Source organism: Enhydra lutris, unplaced genomic scaffold, assembly GCF_002288905.1.
Source record: "Enhydra lutris kenyoni isolate GAN:26980312 unplaced genomic scaffold, ASM228890v2 scaffoldscaffold22, whole genome shotgun sequence".
NCBI lineage: Eukaryota > Metazoa > Chordata > Mammalia > Carnivora > Mustelidae > Enhydra > Enhydra lutris.
In genome coordinates, this window is record NW_019154106.1 from 19549236 (window position 1) to 19571341 (window position 22106).

Sequence of the window (22106 nt, forward strand, 5' to 3'; positions counted from 1 at the left end):
GAGTCAACTCCTGTTTCAGACTTCCTTCCCAGCATAACCTGACACTGCCACCAAGCTCAGACTATGGGACAGATACGCCAGGAAACTGAGTCAGTATCTATAGGACTCTTTAATGCTCTTGCCCCAAGATCCAATGGAACAAGAATTAATTTTGCAACTGAATGAGGTCAATGAAGAAACTTTAGTAGTGATTTTAAGAAAACATTTTTTTCTTAATTTTTTACTCCCCCGCATCCTTCCTTGGTGGCTGACTGTCCTTAGGCAAACTGGAACAAAGCACTCTTGGAATGATGTGTTGCTCCAACTGATCCCCCAGAAATCGAGAAAAATATAGCTTATAAACTGTGGCAGATTGTATTCTCCAGATCCAGATTTTATTTTCCAAAAATATCTCCCTTCCCACACGCTCTTTTCCAATGTTACCAAGTCGCTCCTCCATCAAGAGGTGGAGTCTATTATTTTCACCTGGGATCTGGGCAGGCTCGTGTCTGCTTTGACCAACAGAATATGACAAAAGTAACGCTGTGTGAGTTCTGAGGGCAGGTCACAAAAAGACATCAGCATATGATTCGTTATTTTGCAACATCCACCATGAGGGATGCAGTTACCGTGTGAGGAGTCCAGCTCCCCAGATCTGGCCATGCTAGGCAGGCTATGCAAAGACACCACGTCCCAGCTCTGTCCAGCTTTCCGGTCATTCTCGACCATGGCACCAGCCCTGTGAGAGAAGCCATCTTAAATCTTTTGAACCAGCCTCTCTGCTACTGAGTGTCACAGTTAGGGAACTTGGTAATGCCATGAGAAACCAAAGAATCATTTCCCCGAGTCCTGGCAAAACTCCCGATCAGCAGAATTTCTGAGCCACTAACACCGTTTTATTTCACATTGGTAAGTTTGGGGTGGTTGTTATGCAGCAATAGCAACTGGAACATGAACTATTCAATTGTTTAGGCAAATCTCAAGATGGAAACTGTATAGAAAATACAAGACATATTGACTGGCCTTGTCTGCAAAACTAATCAGAATGATGGTTAGATGGCATACAGGCCCTTACCGAGTTCTTCACCTTACATGGCAATGTAATTACTTCCATAGGCTCAATAAGAATCTATCCTTCCTCCTACCAGGATATAATTAGATAAAACAAATTTGTAACCATGACCATGCCAGAAACGTTTCATTTAACGGTAAATCTCATTTAATTAGGCATGACAAGCCCACTAGTAAGGAACAATAATTCCACTCCAATATGTAGAAACAATGCTTCAAAGAAACTGTCCTGGCACCTACGTGGTAGCCAGGATCTTCTGGGACCTTGGTCTCATGGGTGGTACAGAATGTTACTTTCCGGAAACGTTGACAAATCTGGGAATCTTGGAGTAAGAGGATACCTCTACAATCAGAGGCACCACAGACAAAATGGGAGGCTTTTGGTTCCTGGTAGTTCCTTACTTTAGAATATGTGAACTGCAAGGGCAATAAAAATGTTTCTGGTAACTACAGAAGTGCCAGAAAAACATTTAAGATTCTAGGGGCTGCATGGTCAACTCTCTGACCCTGACATCATGTGGTTCTAGTTTCATTAAACATTAAAGTAAAATGGTTCACTACTACCTTGTTGTCCTTATGTAAATGAAACAGGCTAAATAAAACAAGGCATCACATTAATGATACTGAGAGTGCATCAGAAAATGGTGAAACAAACTTATTTGGTCAAATCTACACCTAACTCTACAGATTTGATCAGAGGTAAGGTTTGAAAAAATGAAAGTGATTCTTTTTTAACCTAACCCTATCCCTTTGTCGACTACCTGACTAGTAAGATTTACATTTCTAAAAGCATTTCTTTTTTTTTTTTTAGATTTTGTTTATTTATTTGACAGACAGAGATCACAAGCAGGCAGAGAGGCAGGCAGAGAGACAGGAGGAAGCAGGCTCCCTGCTGAGCAGAGAGCCCGATGCGGGACTCGATCCCAGGACTCCGAGATCATGACCTGAGCCGAAGGCAGCGGCTTAACCCACTGAGCCACCCAGGCGCCCCTCTAAAAGCATTTCTTAAGAGACCATGGAATTACAGGGTCATCCCAGAGCTTTACACCCTAAGATAATCAACAAAAAGAGAGAAACACCCTGTTTGTTTGTTTGTTTGTTTTTTAATTCAAGTAATCTCTACAACATGGGGCTTAGACTCTTGACCTGACCAGAGATCAAAAGTCAGATGCTCTTCTGAATAAGCCAAACACCCCTTGTTTGGTTTGTTTTCATCAAAGACAGAATTTGCATTTTTTTAAATCAAAGCTGATTAAGGTGAGTGCGATCAGCATTGCCCACTGCTCTGTACTAATATGAATTGTAACATCCCCATCGCTCTACTCTGTGGGCCAACAGGTTGTTCTAAAAGCTAGTCTTTGCATTGTGCTTTTTGCAAGTAAAAACATAGCTCAGAGTTCAAACATTATCTAAGAGGTTTTTGCTTTGACAAATCAAAATTGACCAAATCCTGAATATATTAATAATCCTGGCTACGAAAGATAATAAAAGAAGCTTATTATATATGTGTTGACTCTCAGCTTGTATTAATTCAACAGGTGACAGTTATCCTTACAAAGAAGCGAAAATTCATCAAAGCAGTTGATCCCGAGAAGGCACTAATTCCATTGTTGGCAAAACATTTAGTTCCCTACTAAACTATATATAATCCTTTAAAAATTCTCCTGAAGAACTTTCGTAAGTAGGTTGTCCTCCACACTCACAAGAAATTGCTTCTAAAGAAATAGAATCCCCAAGTTTACATAATGACAGTGGAGAGTCAGAAGGTGACAGGAGCCCAGAAGAGTCCTGTTTTTTCTCAATTGGCATGTGGTTTCTTTTTCAATCCCCTCCTTTCCTCTTTTCTTCTTTCAGTCACGTAGGAAAGGAGGAGGGATGAGTTTAACCTCCTGGAGTGAATGTGAGAGCTGGACTAGAAAAGACAAGTTAGCCTAGTTAAACTAACTTGCCTGACTTCTGTTTCTTGACTCAAGTCTGACTGATACAGAAATTGGTATCAGGAGTGGGATCCCCGAAAACAGACCTCAAAGGATTTTTTGGTATTGGTCTGATTTGATCCATAATGCAGTCGCATTGCCACTAATCAAATGAAAGCTGGCTGCCGATTATAATACAGTGTCCTCTGAAGAAGCGCCTTAAGGGACCAAGTGGCCGTCATATTTGAGTTGGGCAGAAGTGATGAACACAGAGATTGTAGTATGGCACAGCTTCGTCTCAAACGACCAGCTTGGGCCTTTAAGCTTTCAGTCCCATTTCTGAGCAGAGAAGCAGAGAACGTCTATGGCAGCCCTAGGAAAAACCCTCATGTTTTACAGCCACAGGCTCCCCTTGCTGGCATCGGCTTTAACTGAGCCAGGGGCAGAATTACAGTGTGTAAGCTGCGCTCCCAGACTCACCACGTCTCATGTACGGAAGTGAGAACGCTGAAGGAGACTTGGGATGGGGATATCTGGGTGGGCTCAACTGAAGCCAAGGATCTTGAACCCCTAAGCCATTCTGAGCCTCCCTTGCCAATGCAAAGAGAAACACCCTTCTCTCCTGTGTTGGAAGAGCTTCGTTTTCCCTGGACAGAAGAACCTGCAGAACCTCACGATAACTTTAAGGCAGTTTCCTTGCAAGAGAATTCTTCTTCTCCTCAAGACCCAACCAGACGATCCCCTTACTGCTACTCACAAGCATTCTTTGAGGAACAAGGATAAAGTCAGATCCATAAAGTAGTGGCTGACATACAAAAATAACTGCACAAGTGTGCTCATTGGTACTGGGAGATGGCTAGGGAATCTGGGTAAGAATGATTCAAAGAGTGTTAGGCCAAGGAAAACATAATCCAATACCAGACTGGAATATTTTTTAAGACAGGAATCACTTACCAGAGATTTAGGACTTAACTGTTAGCTCGTACAACTGGAAGGCACTCTAAGAGTTGACTTGGGTAGCTGACTGCAACTTGGGACTCCATGACGGCCTTCCGTCTAGTAAGACTGGAAGACTGGAAGGCTACAACTTTCTTGGCATGATGTAGAGGCAGGGATTCAAAAGCTTAAGAAAAGAGGAATGCAGGGCGCCTGGGTGGCTCAGTGGGTTAAAGCCTCTGCCTTCGGCTCAGGTCATGATCCCAGGGTCCTGGGATTGAGCCCCACATCGGGCTCTCTGCTCAGCAGGGAGCCTGCTTCCTCCTTTCTCTCTCTTTGCCTGCCTCTCTGCCTACTTGTGATCTCTGTCTGTCAAATAAATAAATAAAATCTTTAAAAAAAAAAAAAGAAAAGAGGAATGCTGGAGCGCATTTATCGTGTGCAGCTTGCACATATAACCCCTCCGCACTACACCCCCTAAGAGGGCCCAGAGCATATTCTTGGCACCTAAGGCTCCAGCTGCATAACCGGAGTGGCACTATATGGGCAAGAGGCTATTAGTCTGGCCTTTAACACCCGGTCAGTCATAAAATTCACATTGCCACAAAATGAGAACCTCTCCGTGTTCTCTCCTTGTTTGTTTCTTTCATGGCACTATTACAAACTGCAATTATTTATTTGTCTGATTTGCTTTGTTTCGTTTTGCTTTTTTACCTATTGTTTTCCTCTGTCTCCTCCACCAGCACAGAAGTTCCATGAAAGCAAGAAAAGCCTCTGCCACGCTCACCACTGTACAGTGACCAGCTAGCATAGGACCTGGTATACAGGCATTCAATAAAGATGTGCTAAAGGCATAAACAGAGTTATTCTGTCTTTGTCAACATTAAATTGTGGTCCCTCCTTCTCCTGGAATAGAGATGTGCATGAAAACACTATCCTGACAAAGAGATGATTTACATCTGAGCTGAAAACCTGTACAGGTATACATAAACTCCTCTTTGTATTTCTTCAACTTAGAACTGACGACCTGATATGCTGATACCACCTTTCTCATTTAATTTATACGACACCCAGGAAAACATAGTAAAGGTCAATTCAGTGTATCACCATATGTCCCTTCATGAAAATGTTTGAACAGGATCCTATCTTTATCCAGAACTGTATCTCTGCCCACAGTCACATGTCACCTCATATCACAAGTTAATAAATTCTCAAATATCATTAAAGTATATTTCTGGCTTGCTGAGCAATTTTTTGTACAGGCTGGAGCACCTTCTCAAAGACCATCATGAGGGAGCTCTTACTTGTCTTGGGATCAAGTAGACAGTGGATTCGTTCAGATCACAGCATTTCAAAATTCAACATTCCATTTCATCAAAGGTTCTATTATTAACGTATGAACCTTAACTTCCAGCCATGAGCAAATGCTTTCATTAACAGCCAGTTTTATCTACACATGCACCAACACAACATTTTTATCACTGTAAGAGTTAATTATACACATGAGCACAAGTAACTAAGAAAGAAACAGTGTTAAGATCCGGGCAATATGGAAAGTTCAACTACCTAAGCTAACTGCGCCAGGTTCATCAATGCCATGGCTTAAGTCAAATTCACACCTTAGCCAAACTGCAAAATACTGTATGTCTTGAACCTTCAGAGCTGTGTTTACATAATTCAAAACTTGAAAGTTAAAAATCCTTAAATGCTAAAGATATAAAAATCTATGACCGTAACAGGGTTTAAAAAAAAATTTTTTTTTTAAGAAAAAAAAAACAAGACTTAGTATACTTAGTATCAGTATTTATAAAGATCTTTTTTTACATAAAGAAAAAGTGTATTTATATATAATCTATCAAGAAGGACCAGTTATGGTCTGGAAAGAAACAATAACAAAAATATTCACCTCCCGGGGCACCTGGGTGGCTCAGTGCTTAAGCCTCTGCCTTCAGCTCAGGTCATGGTCTCAGGGTCCTGGGATCGAGTCCCACATCGGGCTCTCTGCTCTGCAGGGAGCCTGCTTCCTCCTCTCTCTCTCTCTCTCTCTGCCTGCCTCTCTGCCCACTTATGATCTCTCTCTGTCAAATAAATAAGATCTAAAAAAAAAAAAAAAAAAAAAAAATTCACCTCCCAAGGATGTTTGAAAGCTTAAAAAGGATAATACATGTGAGGGAATAAATAAATAATAAAGCACCATATGAACGCTAATGGTAGGTAGTAATGTTAATAATAAAATACAGCATGTGGTACACCTTAAACTTACACAATGTTCTACATCAATTATATCTCAATAACGCTGAAAAAAAAATACAGAAGAAATCTTCTCTCATCTGAAAGAATTAGAGCCGTTTGTTAGTTGGCTACTCACAGAAGTTATAGCGGGAATCCTAGAAAACGATAAATACACATTGTAGCCACCTTATTTAAGTCTTGCATAAAGGTAATTCATTCACCAATCGTCCGGGCAGGACCCCTGCCTTCCATAAGAGTTTAGGTCTGCTGACTGGTATTCCCGACTTTCCTGTCTCACCCACGCTCATAATGCATCCTTTATGATTGCAGTTTCAGTTCTTGTAAAGTGCAGCGAAAATTTCAACACATATGAAACAACTGGAGAGCAAATTTCTTACTTTTTATCATTTTTTCCAATTAGTTTACATTTGTCTTGTTCAACCCTAATTTGACAGCCAATTTCTGAAAGAACTAGCTTTTCTCACCCTTTTCAGGCATTCAAATTAGTTTTCGTAGAAATAACTCCCCCTTTTTACACAAATATTGCATCTGTGTGGAATATTAAATAATAAATGCATTCAGCCTAAGTTTGGGAACACACAGAGCTGACTCCTAAAGCAAGTAAGTTAACTCGTGGGGGGAAACGTGCAAAAGCCTCACACTCAGAAGCCGACCGGCCACAAACGGTCAGCACCCTGGGAACAGTGGTGTGCTCTACCAAGGAATGGACAGGACTACTTTACCCGTCGGGTTGGTTAATTAGACATGAGTTAAGAATCTTTGCTACATAGTAATTCAGGTCTCCAGCACAGCTGACTAAGAAGAAAGCTCAAAAGATATATATATACATATATATGTATATATATATGTATATATATATATACATATATATATATATACATATATATATATATAGGCTGCCTTCTGTATTTTTCTTCAATTATATACGAAAAAAATTTAGAGGCAATGATGTCAAAGAGTAAAAAAAAATGCAAGAATACTGAAATAAAGCCACAGAAAAGGAATTCAGGTGTTTAAGTAGAACATGAAAAAATAATCAGAGAAGCTGACTCCTAAAAACAACTTAAATGAGTCAGGAAAAGACATTTTAAGGAAATTTTAACAGTCCCATATTAATTTGAAAAAAGTTGATGACCCATTTTAAAGCACACCTTTTAACAACATAAGAAAGAAGCGTTCTGAACTATAAATACGTCAGTGCTAGATACCTACTTGAAAACATTCAACTTAGATTAGCTGTATTCCTTTTGTAAATATGAAAGAAGAGGGTGTGTGAAAAACTTACTTATTTCACTGGAAACTTGATTCAGTTTATCCTGTGATCTGCTGATAAGGACAACCTTCATTCCATGTTTTGCTAACTGAAACAATAAAAAACACCAAGCAATTGAATCACACCTGTACATATCATTAAAAAACAGAAATCAGATATACTCTCATTTGAAGAAAATCTGATAATACAATAAACCCAACAAAAAAATGAATAAATAAACAAGTAGTAATGAATGGTCAATTCAAAATGAAGACTTTATAAAGGGAGTCTTCCAAAGGGCTGTCTTTCTGAGTCAGGCTAGTATACAAATGTCAAAGGGTTTCAGAAAGAATAAAACTGGGAGAGGAGTCAAGATGGCGGAGAAGTAGCAGGCTGAGACTACTTCAGGTAGCGGGAGATCAGCTAGATAGCTTATCTAAAGATTGCAAACACCTACAAATCCAACGGGAGATCGAAGAGAAGAAGAACAGCAACTCTAGAAACAGAAAATCAACCACTTTCTGAAAGGTAGGACGGGCGGAGAAGTGAATCCAAAGCGACGGGAAGATAGACCGCGGGGGGAGGGGCCGGCTCCCGGCAAGCGGCGGAGCAACGGAGCACAAAATCGGGACTTTTAAAAGTCTGTTCCGCTGAGGGACATCGCTCCAGAGGCTTAACCGGGGTGAAGCCCACGCAGGGTCAGCGTGGCCTCAGGTCCCGCAGGGCCATAGAAGGATCAGGGGTGTCTGAGTGTCGCAGAGCTTACAGGTATTAGAACAGGGAAGCCGGCTACAGAGACAGAGCCGAGGAGTAAGCTCTAAGCTCGGGGTTACCTTGAACGGATCTCAGGCTCGGTCAGCTCGGAGCGCGGCCAGAGGCAGGGTGACGGGAGTAAATCGGCACTGTTCTCTGAGGGCGCACTGAGGAGTGGGGCCCCGGGCTCTCGGCTCCTCCGGGCCGGAGACCAGGAGGCTGCCATCTTCATTCCCGCCCTCCGGAACTCAACGGAAAGCGCTCAGGGAACAAAAGCTCCCGAAAGCAAACCCGAGCGGATTACTCAGCACGGCCCCTGGTAAGGGCGGTGCAACTCCGCCCGGGGCAAAGACACTTGAGAATCACTACAACAGGCCCCTCCCCGAGAAGATCAACAAGAAGCCCTGCCAGGACCAAGTTCACCTACCAAGGAGTACAGTTTCAATACCAAGGAGAGCAGCGTAATTCCAAAGGAGGAGAAAGCAAAGCACGGAACTCATGGCTTTCTCCCCATGATTCTTTAGCCTTCCAGTTAATTTAATTTTTTTTCTTTTTCAATTTATTTTTCTTCTTTTGCTAAATTTTTTTAACTTTTACCCTTTTCTTTTTTAATATATATATATTTTTTCCTTTTTATATTTTTTTCTTTATTGGTTTTCTTTTTTTAATTGTTTCTTTCTTTTTTTTTTTCTTTCTTTTTTTTTTTTTCTTTTCTTCTTTCTGAACCTCTTTTTATCCCCTTTCTCCCCCTCACGATTTGGGATCTCTTCTGATTTGGCTAAAGCATATTTTCCTGGGGTTGTTGCCACCCTTTTAGTATTTTACTTGCTCCTTCATCTACTCTTATCTGGACAAAATGACAAGGCGGAAAAATTCACCACAAAAAAAAGAACAAGAGGCAGTACCAAAGGCTAGGGACCTAATCAATACAGACATTGGTAATATGTCAGATCTAGAGTTCAGAATGACAATTCTCAAGGTTCTAGCCGGGCTTGAAAAAGGCATGGAAGATATTAGAGAAACCCTCTCGGGAGATATAAAAGCCCTTTCTGGAGAAATAAAAGAACTAAAATCTAACCAAGTTGAAATCAAAAAAGCTATTAATGAGGTGCAATCAAAAATGGAGGCTCTCACTGCTAGGATAAATGAGGCAGAAGAAAGAATTAGCGATATAGAAGACCAAATGACAGAGAATAAAGAAGCTGAGCAAAAGAGGGACAAACAGCTACTGGACCATGAGGGGAGAATTCGAGAGATAAGTGACACCATAAGACGAAACAACATTAGAATAATTGGGATTCCAGAAGAAGAGGAAACAGAGAGGGGAGCAGAAGGTATATTGGAGAGAATTATTGGAGAGAATTTCCCCAATATGGCAAAGGGAACAAGCATCAAAATCCAGGAGATTCAGAGAACCCCCCTCAAAATCAATAGGAATAGGTCCACACCCCGTCACCTAATAGTAAAATTTACAAGTCTTAGTGACAAAGAGAAGATCCTGAAAGCAGCCCGGGAAAAGAAGTCTGTAACTTACAATGGTAAAAATATTAGATTGGCAGCAGACTTATCCACAGAGACCTGGCAGGCCAGAAAGAGCTGGCATGATATATTCAGAGTACTAAACGAGAAAAACATGCAGCCAAGAATACTATATCCAGCTAGGCTATCATGGAAAATAGAAGGAGAGATTAAAACCTTCCAGGACAAACAAAAACTGAAAGAATTTGCAAATACCAAACCAGCTCTACAGGAAATATTGAAAGGGGTCCTCTAAGCAAAGAGAGACCCTAAAAGTAGTAGATCAGAAAGGAACAGAGACAATATACAATATCAGTCACCTTACAGGCAATACAATGGCACTAAATTCATATCTCTCAATACTTACCCTGAATGGTAATGGGCTAAATGCCCCAATCAAAAGACACAGGGTATCAGAATGGATAAAAAAACAAAACCCATCTATATGTTGCCTACAAGAAACTCATCTTAAACCTGAAGACACCTCCAGATTTAAAGTGAGGGGGTGGAAAAGAATTTACCATGCTAATGGACATCAGAAGAAAGCAGGAGTGGCAATCCTTATATCAGATCAATTAGATTTTAAGCCAAAGACTATAATAAGAGATGAGGAAGGACACTATATCATACTCAAAGGAACTGTCCAACAAGAAGATCTAACAATTTTAAATATCTATGCCCCTAACGTGGCAGCAGCCAACTATATAAACCAATTAATAACAAAATCAAAGAAACACATCGACAATAATACAATAATAGTAGGGGACTTTAACACTCCCCTCACCGAAATGGACAGATCATCCAAGCAAAAGATCAACAAGGAAATCAAGGCCTTAAATGACACACTGGACCAGATGGACATCACAGATATATTCAGAACATTTCATCCCAAAGCAACAGAATACACATTCTTCTCTAGTGCACATGGAACATTCTCCAGAATAGATCATATTCTTGGTCCTAAATCAGGTCTCAACCGTTATCAAAAGATTGGAATCATTCCCTGCATATTTTCAGACCACAATGCTCTGAAGCTAGAACTCAATCACAAGAGGAAATTTGGAAAGAACCCGAATACATGGAGACTAAACAGCATCCTTCTAAAGAATGAATGGGTCAACCAGGAAATTAAAGAAGAGTTGAAAAAATTCATGGAAACAAATGATAATGAAAACACAACGGTTCAAAATCTGTGGGACACAACAAAGGCAGTCCTGAGAGGAAAATATATAGCGGTACAAGCCTTTCTCAAGAAACAAGAAAGGTCTCAGGTACACAACCTAACCCTACACCTAAAAGAGCTAGAGAAAGAACAAGAAAGAAACCCTAAACCCAGCAGGAGAAGAGAAATCATAAAGATCAGAGCAGAAATCAATGAAATAGAAACCAAAAAAACAATAGAACAAATCAACGAAACTAGGAGCTGGTTCTTTGAAAGAATTAATAAGATCGATAAACCCCTGGCCAGACTTATCAAAAAGAAAAGAGAAAGGACCCAAATAAATAAAATCATGAATGAAAGAGGAGAGATCACAACGAACACCAAAGAAATACAGACAATTATAAGAACATACTATGAGCAACTCTACGCCAACAAATTTGACAATCTGGAAGAAATGGATGCATTCCTAGAGACATATAAACTACCACAACTGAACCAGGAAGAAATAGAAAGCCTGAACAGACCCATAACCAGTAAGGAGATTGAAACAGTCATCAAAAATCTCCAAACAAACAAAAGCCCAGGGCCAGATGGCTTCCCGGGGGAATTCTACCAAACATTTAAAGAAGAACTAATTCCTATTCTCCTGAAACTGTTCCAAAAAATAGAAATGGAAGGAAAACTTCCAAACTCATTTTATGAGGCCAGCATCACCTTGATCCCAAAACCGGACAAGGATCCCATCACAAAAGAGAACTACAGACCAATATCCTTGATGAACACAGATGCAAAAATTCTCACCAAAATACGAGCCAATAGGATTCAACAGTACATTAAAAGGATTATTCACCACGACCAAGTGGGATTTATTCCAGGGCTGCAAGGTTGGTTCAACATCCGCAAATCAATCAATGTGATACAACACATTAATAAAAGGAAGAACAAGAACCATATGATACTCTCCATAGATGCTGAAAAAGCATTTGACAAAGTACAGCATCCCTTCCTGATCAAAACTCTTCAAAGTGTAGGGATAGAGGGCACATACCTCAATATTATCAAAGCCATCTATGAAAAACCCACCGCAAATATCATTCTCAATGGTGAAAAATTGAAAGCTTTTCCACTAAGGTCAGGAACACGACAGGGATGTCCGTTATCACCAATGCTATTCAACATAGTACTAGAAGTCCTAGCCTCAGCAATCAGACAACAAAAGGAAATTAAAGGCATCCAAATTGGCAAAGAAGAAGTCAAACTATCACTCTTCGCAGATGATATGATACTATATGTGGAAAACCCAAAAGACTCCACTCCAAAACTGCTAGAACTTGTACAGGAATTCAGTAAAGTGTCAGGATATAAAATCAATGCACAGAAATCAGTTGCATTTCTCTACACCAACAACAAGACAGAAGAAAGAGAAATTAAGGAGTCCATCCCATTTACAATTGCACCCAAAACTATAAGATACCTAGGAATAAATCTAACCAAAGAGACTAAGAATCTATACACAGAAAACTATAAAGTACTCATGAAAGAAATTGAGGAAGACACAAAGAAATGGAAAAATGTTCCATGCTCCTGGATTGGAAGAATAAATATTGTGAAAATGTCTATGCTACCTAAAGCAATCTACACATTTAATGCAATTCCTATCAAAGTACCATCCATTTTTTTCAAAGAAATGGAACAAATAATCCTAAAATTTATATGGAACCAGAAAAGACCTCGAATAGCCAAAGCAATATTGAAAAAGAAAGCCAAAGTTGGTGGCATCACAATTCCGGACTTCAAGCTCTATTACAAAGCTGTCATCATCAAGACAGCATGGTACTGGCACAAAAACAGACACATAGATCAATGGAACAGAATAGAGAGCCCAGAAATAGACCCTCAACTCTATGGTCAACTAATCTTCGACAAAGCAGGAAAGAATATCCAATGGAAAAAAGACAGCCTCTTCAACAAATGGTGTTGGGAAAATTGGACAGCCACATGCAGAAAAATGAAATTGGATCATTTCCTTACACCACACACGAAAATAGACTCAAAATGGATGAAGGATCTCAATGTGAGAAAGGAATCCATCAAAATCCTTGAGGAGAACACAGGCAGCAACCTCTTCGACCTCAGCCGCAGCAACATCTTCCTAGGAACATCGCCAAAGGCAAGGGAAGCAAAGGCAAAAATGAACTATTGGGATTTCATCAAGATCAAAAGCTTTTGCACAGCAAAGGAAACAGTCAACAAAACCAAAAGACAACTGACAGAATGGGAGAAGATATTTGCAAATGACATATCAGATAAAGGGCTAGCGTCCAAAATCTATAAAGAACTTAGCAAACTCAACACCCAAAGAACAAATAATCCAATCAAGAAATGGGCAGAGGACATGAACAGACATTTCTGCAAAGAAGACTTCCAGATGGCCAACAGACACATGAAAAAGTGCTCCACATCACTCGGCATCAGGGAAATACAAATCAAAACCACAATGAGATACCACCTCACACCAGTCAGAATGGCTAAAATTAACAAGTCAGGAAATGACAGATGCTGGCGAGGATGCAGAGAAAGGCGAACCCTCCTACACTGTTGGTGGGAATGCAAGCTGGTGCAACCACTCTGGAAAACAGCATGGAGGTTCCTCAAAATGTTGAAAATAGAACTACCCTATGACCCAGCAATTGCACTGCTGGGTATGTACCCTAAAGATACAAACGTAGTGATCCGAAGGGGCACGTGCACCCGAATGTTTATAGCAGCAATGTCTACAATAGCCAAACTATGGAAAGAACCTAGATGTCCATCAACAGACGAATGGATAAAGAAGATGTGGTATATATACACAATGGAATACTATGCAGCCATCAAAAGAAATGAAATCTTGCCATTTGCGATGACGTGGATGGAACTAGAGGGTATCATGCTTAGCGAAATAAGTCAATCGGAGAAAGACAGCTATCATATGATCTCCCTGATATGAGGGAGAGGAGATGCAACATGGGGGGTTAAGGGGGTAGGAGAAGAGTAAATGAAACAAGATGGGATTGGGAGGGAGACAAACCATAAGTGACTCTTAATCTCACAAAACAAACTGAGGGTTAATGGGGGGAGGGGGGTTGGGGGGGTGGGATTATGGACATTGGGGAGGGTATGTGCTATGGTGAGTGCTATGAAGTGTGTAAACCTGGTGATTCACAGACGTGTACCCCTGGGGATAAAAAGATATTATATGTTTATAAAAAATAAAATTAATTAAAAAAAAAAAGAAATGGGTAAAAAAAAAAAAAAAAGAAAGAATAAAACTTTTACTTTTCATTTTATACCCATCTACACTGCTTTAGTTTTTAAAATCATAAGTACTGGGGCATCAGGGTGGTGTAGTGGGTTAAGCGCCTCTCAGTTTGGGCTCAAGTCTTTATCTTAGGGTCATGAGATCAAGCTCTGCATGCAGAGTCGGCTTGAGAGTCTCTCTTCTTCTCCCTCCGCCCCTCCCATTCATGCTCATGATCTCCCTCTAAAATAAATAATCTTTCAAAAATAAATAAATAAATAAATAGTATCTATTACTTCTATAATTTAAAAGTCAGGTTTATTTTTTTTTAATTTGTTTATTTATTTGAGAGAGAGAGCACAAGGAGGGGGAGCAGTAGAAGGAGAGGGAGAACCAGGCTCCCCACTGAGCAGGGAGCCTGATGCGGGGCAAGATCCCAGGACCTTAGGATCATGACCTGAGCTGAAGGCAGCAGCTTAACCGACTGAGCCACCCAGGCGCCCGCAAAAGCTTTAAAAAAGATCTGCCAAGACTGTCATCAGAATTGGGCGCTATCATAAGCTGTGATGCCTCCGCAGAACCAGAGGGCAGGGAAGCTTGCCTTCAAAGAGTACTACCAACACTCCTGCTTTGTACAATGGCCCTCAAATTACCACGGTCCCTACCCTTTCATGACATTACAGACAACTTGAAGCCTTTGCCCATGTCTGTCAATATCTTTTCGTCAATCATAGTCTTCCTTATAAAGAAACGATGCCGTGGACTAGCCTGGAAATATAACTATTGCCTAGTAACATAGCCACCTTTTGGAAAAGAGTTCAAAACAACTGACTAAGGACTGTCCATAATTACACAATATAAAATAAAACTATGCTACATTTTCCCCAATTCCAACTTATTGGAACAGAAAGTTTTATACTAATTTTTGCACAAAAATTTATATTAAAATTGTCTTTGAGCAACTGTGGGGTTTCTGATTAGAAATAAAGCATATCTATTGTACTATATAACAGTGTATTTGTTTTTAACTTCAAAAATCAAAGCAACTATAAGACATCATCCTGTATTTGATGTTTTATTTTTATACCAAGAAAAAGGTCTTGAAAATTACCTACCTCTTCTGCATATGATTTTCCAATTCCATCAGTACTACCTGTGACAACTGGGAAAAGAAAAACACAGTTTAGGTCAAGAACTACAACGAAGAACCAATCATAGGACCCACCAGTTAGACACCAGAGGACCTGTGTAATACTTCAACGTAAAAGATGAAGGAACACTAGTGATTCAAATTTAAGACGGAATACCCACCATAGGGGCTAAAATTTAAAGGGCTGCAATACCAAGTCTTGACAAGGTTGTGGAGGAACTGGAACTTTCATAGGTTGCTGGTGGCACGGTAAATTTGATATAATCACTTTGAAAAAAAGCTATTTGGCATTAGGTCCAGAACTAAACACGTGTCTACTCTGTGACCAAGCAATTTCCAAGAAGTATGAACGGATCATGGCTACCAAAAGAATGTCCATGGTAGCTTTATTTATGCATAATAGGTAAACAGGCCCAAACATTGATCTACAGGAGAGTAAGTAAACGGAGGTATATTCATATAATGGAATGCTATATAGCAATAAAAAAGAACTACTGATATATTCAAAACATGGACTAATCTCCCAGACATTATGCCAAGTGAAAAAAGCCTGACATAAAAGCATGCAAGCTGTTATGATTCCATTTATGAAGGCAAAAAAAAAAAAAAAAAAGTGAAACTAATCTACAATGACGGAAATCAGAATATTGATTACCTCTGGGTGAGGGGGTAGATGACAAGGAAAGGACATTAAGGGATCTCTGGGGTAGAGGATGTATATTCTTTATCTTGATTTGGGTATAAAAGTGTGAAAGAATTCACTTTAAAAATGCATATTTATGTATGTATCTGTTATACTTGAATAAACTTAATTTTTCGAAATTATGGGCAATAAAAAGAAATTGAGTATGATTTATTCTATAGGAAAGTATATTTATCTTACAAGCTCAAAAACCTTTTTCCTTTTTTTAAAGATTTTATTTACTGAGAGAGAGAGAGAAAGTAAGAAGAGCACAGAGAGAGAGGGAGAAGCAGACATGCCACTGAGCAGAGAGCCTGATGTGGGGCTCCATCCCAGGACCCTGGGATCAGGACCCAAGCCAAAGGCATATGCTTAACCAACTGAGCCACCCAGGTGCCCCTCAAAAACCTTATGTAGCAGAAACATTTGAAAATTATAATGGGTCAGGCTTCATTATGGTACCTTATCTCTGAAATACTGGAATGACGCTTGTTACAAATTCAGAGCACAGTTATCCCCTCCAAATTGTTAGGGATGTGCCTCAAACTTCTCTGAGATTTTCCAAGCCATTTAAAAACTATGGAAAACAAGTTATGGAGTAAAGTAGGATTTTCTTGTATTTGTACTAAAAACACTTTTTTCCAAATTACACAAGGGCAAACATATCAAAAAATAAAAACAGTGTAACAAACCCCCATGTACCCATGACCCAGCTTCAAAGACTATCTACTTAATTTTAAATAATGTTGCTTCAACTATATACCCCCACCCACTTCCTCCCACCTCAGATTAAGTAAATCACTAACATCATATGACTTCATAAGAACTTCATTATATGTTATTTAAAATAGCCACAATACCATTATCACATTCCTAAACTGTAAATAAATCCTAATTAAATGATCTAATCTCAAATCAAACATCAATTATCTAATCAGTATGTAAATTCCCCCAAGTGTTTCAGAAAACTTCTAATAATTTGGTCAAATCAGGATTAAATAACTTCCATACTTAAAATTGGTTAATGTCTATTTTTAGACTATAGGTCTATCTATCCATCTACCTTTCTGTATCTATTTATTCAATCTCTATCTCTCTCTCCTCTGTTTCTACTCCCTCTCCCTCCCCTACCTCTCCAGACCCCCAACTTCCTACTAGTTGTTGAAGATATTGGATCCTATTACTTTCCCAGCATGGCATTTACTGATTACATTCCCCTGATGTCATGTAACATGTTCTTCTGTCCCCTAGTGGTTACCTATCAATGCTTGATCAAATTCAAGTTTGATTTTTTTTGGTAAGAATACTTCACAAGCAATAACACATATTTACATCAGGAGGCACATGTCTGGTTATCTGTCTTTGTTGTTTTATTAGCAGCCACTGTTAACCACTGAGATACAGAATTTCACTAGATGTTGCAGAACAGTGATATTTGTGCTTTTAGGGTTTGGTGGGGCGGGAGAGAGTGCTCTGTCAATACTCAGTGTGTACATTATTATAATAATGTAACTCAATTCTAACACTAGCCTTAGGACATGGGCCCCAGCAAAACTGTCCATATGCCAGGCATCAGTTGCAAATTCAGAGGTCCTAACAGGCATCTACGCCGAATGACTGCAAAATTCTGGGTTCCCGCAACTCCTCGGGTTTAGCAATTCACTAAACAAGTCACAGGACTCAGGACTTAAAAATTTGTGATTACAGTTTTTCAATAAAGAATACAAATCAGGACCAACCAAGTGAACAGCCACAAGGGGCAAGGTCTAGGAAGGTCCTAAATGCAGAGTTTCTGTGCCCTCTCTGAATCAGGGCACTTCACCCTCACAGAACACCAATATGTTCACCAACCAGGAAACCACATCAAGATTCAATGTCCAGCATTTTTAATGGTCTCCATTACAAAGGCATGGTTGACTGTATCACTGACCTCAACCTCCAATCCCCCCTTCCCTCCCAGAGATTGAAAGATTGAACTGATGTCACATGGCTCAGACCTCCAATCTTCTAATCACACAGTTGGTTTTTACGGCATGACCAGCCCCCATCTTGAAGCTATCCAGGATCCCACTATGAGTCCTCTCAAAGCATCGGGGCCCACCATGAATAATAAAGACAATCCTGTCACTCAGAAATTCCAAGGATTTAGATTCTCCCCACCAAGAACCAGGGATGAAGGCCAGTCAAATTCCTTTTCATACAACAATTACTATGGCTAGATAAATATATTACTCACTAGTGAATCAAATAATATAGTATAATTACATTTCCTTTCTTGGTCAACATTTTTATTTTCCTATAGTCAAATTGCCTTTTCTTCCATTTGCAAAGGTTTCTTTTTAAATCTCCCATTCCCTAACAGCCTCTCAGTACAATTTTCCACAGAGTCAATCCCATGAATTTTTTTTCCTTTTTTTTCCCCCCATAGAGATTACTTCCCCGGTTCCCTCCAGCTTTTATCCTGTTTCTCCCTGGAATGGCTACTGTGCTGCACAGCTGTTGTTCTAGAACATAACCATGGGAATTCCTTTGGCCTCCCTCTTCTGTTCAATCTCTTATTTCTAGATCTTATTCTACTTCCTCATTAGGGATCACAATCACCAGTAGCTTCCCAAGGACAGATGCACAAAGACACAATTTTGTAAACAGTTTTTTAAAATAAACTTTTTATCTTAGAATAGTTTTTTAGACTTAACCAAAAAATGTGAATATAATACAGGGGGATCTCTATATTTCAAGTCGGGTTTTCCTATTACTAACATCTTATATTTGTCACAATTCATGAACGAATATTGGTACATTTCCACTCTTTCCCATGGGGGATATATTCTAAGACCGCTCGTGATGCTTGAAACTATGGATAGCACCACACCTTATATACACTATGATTTTTCCTAGACATACAAACCTATGATAAAGTTCAATTTATGTTAGGCATTGTAAGAGATTAACAATGTTAATAATAAAATAGAACAATTCTAATGTACTATAATAAAAGTTATGTGAATATGGTCTCTCTCACAAAACCTTATTGTACTATATTCAGCCTTCTTGGGATGATGTGGGATAAAATGTCCACACAATGAAATGAACTGAGGTGAATGATGTAGGCATCATGATGTACTGTTAGGCTACTAGTGACCTTCTAACGAGATGTCAGAAGGAGGATCATCTGCTTCTGGACCACAGTTGACTGCAGCTAAATGAAACTACAGAGAGCACAACCTCAGATAAAAGAGGGTACTACTGTATTTTCAACAAAAGTCTTTATCTTTTTCAGATTTTCTTGTTACTGAATGTCCTTCTGTTCTAGGATAACATCCAGAATATCCTATTAAATTCATGTGACAGCTTAAGAGAAACTTTTTTTTGATAGTTTAAGAGATACTTTTTTGATTGTGTATACCTTTTTTTTTTAGAAAGTCTATATGCTAACCTCATACATAATAGTTTAACTAGGTTAAAAATCTAAGCAGGAAATAATTTTTAACAACAACAACAAAAAATTGAAGACAACTCTCTACTGTCTTCCAGCACCAGTACTGTTCAAAAAGTGTTTCACCATTCTGAGTTCAGACCATTTATAAGTGACCTGCTTTTTTGTCACCAGAGCTTTTAGGATTATCATTCAATCTTTAGCAATCTGTCACAATAATATACTTTTCAGTGGTATTCTTCTATCATTGGTGCTAGGCACTGACAGGCCTTAAAATCCATTATCTTTGATTCTGGCAGTTTCCTTATATTGATTCTTTGACAACTTCTTCCCCATACTTTTCTCTCTAATTCTTATCAATCAGAATTTAGATATAACAGTTTCTCTATTAATCATATTTTTCTTTTTGTTCTACTTTCCTGGAAGTTTCTTCAACTTTATCTTCCAAACTTTCTATTGACTTTTAAATTTTAGGTTGTAAAATTTTTAAGTTTGAAGAGCTCTCCTTTATTCTGATTGCTCTTGCCCTTTTTTTCTTTTTTAGGAGTATCTTGTTCTTATTATAGACCTATTATCTTCTCTTATCTCTGAGGATATTAACTAGACTTTATTTATATACAGTTGACCCTTGAACAACAGGGGCTTGAACTGCATGGGTCCACCTATACACAGATTTTTATAAATACAGTACAGTACTGTAAATGTATTTTGTTTTCCTTATAATTTTCTAAATAACCTTTTCTTTTCTCTAGCAGAGTGTAAGAATACAGGCAGCTAATCCATAAAATATAAAATATATGTTATCAACTGTTGGTATCAGTAGGGCTTCCAATCAGCAATAGCCATTTGTAGTTAAGTTGCTGGGGAGCCAAAATGCAGGCTTTCCACTGCACAGGGTCCCTAATCCCCACGTTGTTCAAGGGTCAACTGTATTAACATTTTCTTCTCCTTACATTCTCTTTCCTCTATATTCCTTTTGACTGATTTGGTCTGTCTCATCTTGGAGGCATCAATATGGCAACTAGTGTGCATACGTGGGGTGACTGCACTGTGAGCCTCACTCTAGGGTAACCAGTGAGCAAACCAGCTTTTTTATTAGAGATTCCACAAAAGTCAGTATCTTTTCTCTGAGACCCTTCAGTATCTCTTAAGAAGCATTTCCCCATTTCAATCTTTTGGCTGCTGGGTAGGTGAGCAGCTGTTAGTCTGCAGACTTTTTCCTCAACCCCTGCTCTCAGTCAGGTGTCTCACCTCTGCCTTCTTCCGTGCCTGATTTCCCTGAGTCTCCAGCACATCTGGCTCCATGGCCTTCCCCACTCCTGTCTATTGAAGTACCTGACACTTCCAATTGTGCTTTTCTGAGATCCAAAAGCAAAGCTGTGTGCTTCCCAATGGTGGATAGTCTGTGAGCACTCTAGTGTCTGCTCTCTGAAGTAAGGGACCACTCTTCCACCTACATTTGCTGTTACTGGGGAATGAGGGATTTCAGAAGTCCCCTAGTCTCATCAAACTGGAGCTTCCTGTTTCTCATTGTTCTAATTTTAGAGAGGATTTCCAAAATATAAGAGGCTAGAAATACAGTTATTTGATCATTTTAAAACTGGGAAGTTCCCCAAGTTTCCTCTGAAACATATTATACTAAAGTAGACTAACTTTAGTTGAGAATGAGATACTAAACACACTACTCCAAAAAAAAAACTGATTTTATACTCCCAGCAAGAACACTTCTTCCTATCATCTCCTGCTATCAACTATCAAATCTAAATCAAATGAACAGTTTTTAGAAACTATTATGTGCACAACTTTGGAGACTACAATGACATATGAGATCCATTCTGGATATCAGGTGTTCTATAAATCACCCATCCTCTGGTTAGGACTTTAAATATTAAGCATAAACGATCTGACTTTTAAACAGATATAAATGTTAAAAATTTAGCCTGATCTTTTTAGATAGATAAAAATATCATTTTTCGGGGTTCCTGGGTGGCTCAGCTGAGCACCCAGCTCTTGATTTCAGCTCAGGTCACAATCTCAGAGTCCTGGGATCAAGCCCTGTGTAGGATTCTACACTCAATGGGGTGTCTGTTTCTTCCCCTCCCCCCTGCATGTGCTCTTGTGCACTCTTTCTCTCTAAAATGAATAAGTCTTTAAAAAAATATATCATTTTCCTGTATTCTAAGTCTCAAAATCAAATCCGGCATTGCATAGTTATATATGAGTCAAATATTACCTCACAAGTACATTTTTTCCCTAAGAAAACAGAAAAGTATAAAAATTATTTTTATGGACACAAAGAAATAAAAAATAAAACTGGAAACTCAGAGGCTCCCTTAGTCATCTCTGTCAGCACCACTGTAGTTCTACAATAATCAGTCACCTACACAATGACCACGCAATGGGGGATCAACTATCCCTTCTCCATCAAAGGAAGTGACAAATTCTTTAGTTCTCTATGTTATACGGTAGGTAAGTGTTTGCAATAACGTAAAAACATGACCAAGTCATCGGTCAAACTTCAGTCAATCATAAAAGTTTCATTTGATGTAAAAAAAGAATTTTAATTTATTTATTTAAGACATAGACAATGGAGACAAGGATTGTCCTGCTGCTTTTGCTTTACAAGATCCATTCTCTGCTTTAAAGCCACATATATTCCTAAAGTGGTAGCAGATATAGTAGCTGGTAGTTGAATAGAAAAATCTCCTAATCGAGTTC

At 39.1% G+C, this 22106-nt stretch overlaps 1 protein-coding gene across 1 annotated transcript in view; it reads right to left on the bottom strand.

Annotated features, from left to right (window-relative positions):
• The window catches only part of LOC111149694 (hydroxysteroid 17-beta dehydrogenase 12), a 171032-nt gene that overhangs the window by 94240 nt on the left and 54686 nt on the right, over window positions 1-22106 (bottom strand). Inside the window, exons 2-3 of the mRNA XM_022506917.1 lie at window positions 15236-15282; window positions 7441-7516 (exon numbers count right to left, since the gene is read on the bottom strand). Of these exons, the coding sequence (XP_022362625.1) occupies window positions 7441-7516; window positions 15236-15282 (123 nt within the window). The remainder of the gene's footprint in view (window positions 1-7440; window positions 7517-15235; window positions 15283-22106) is intronic.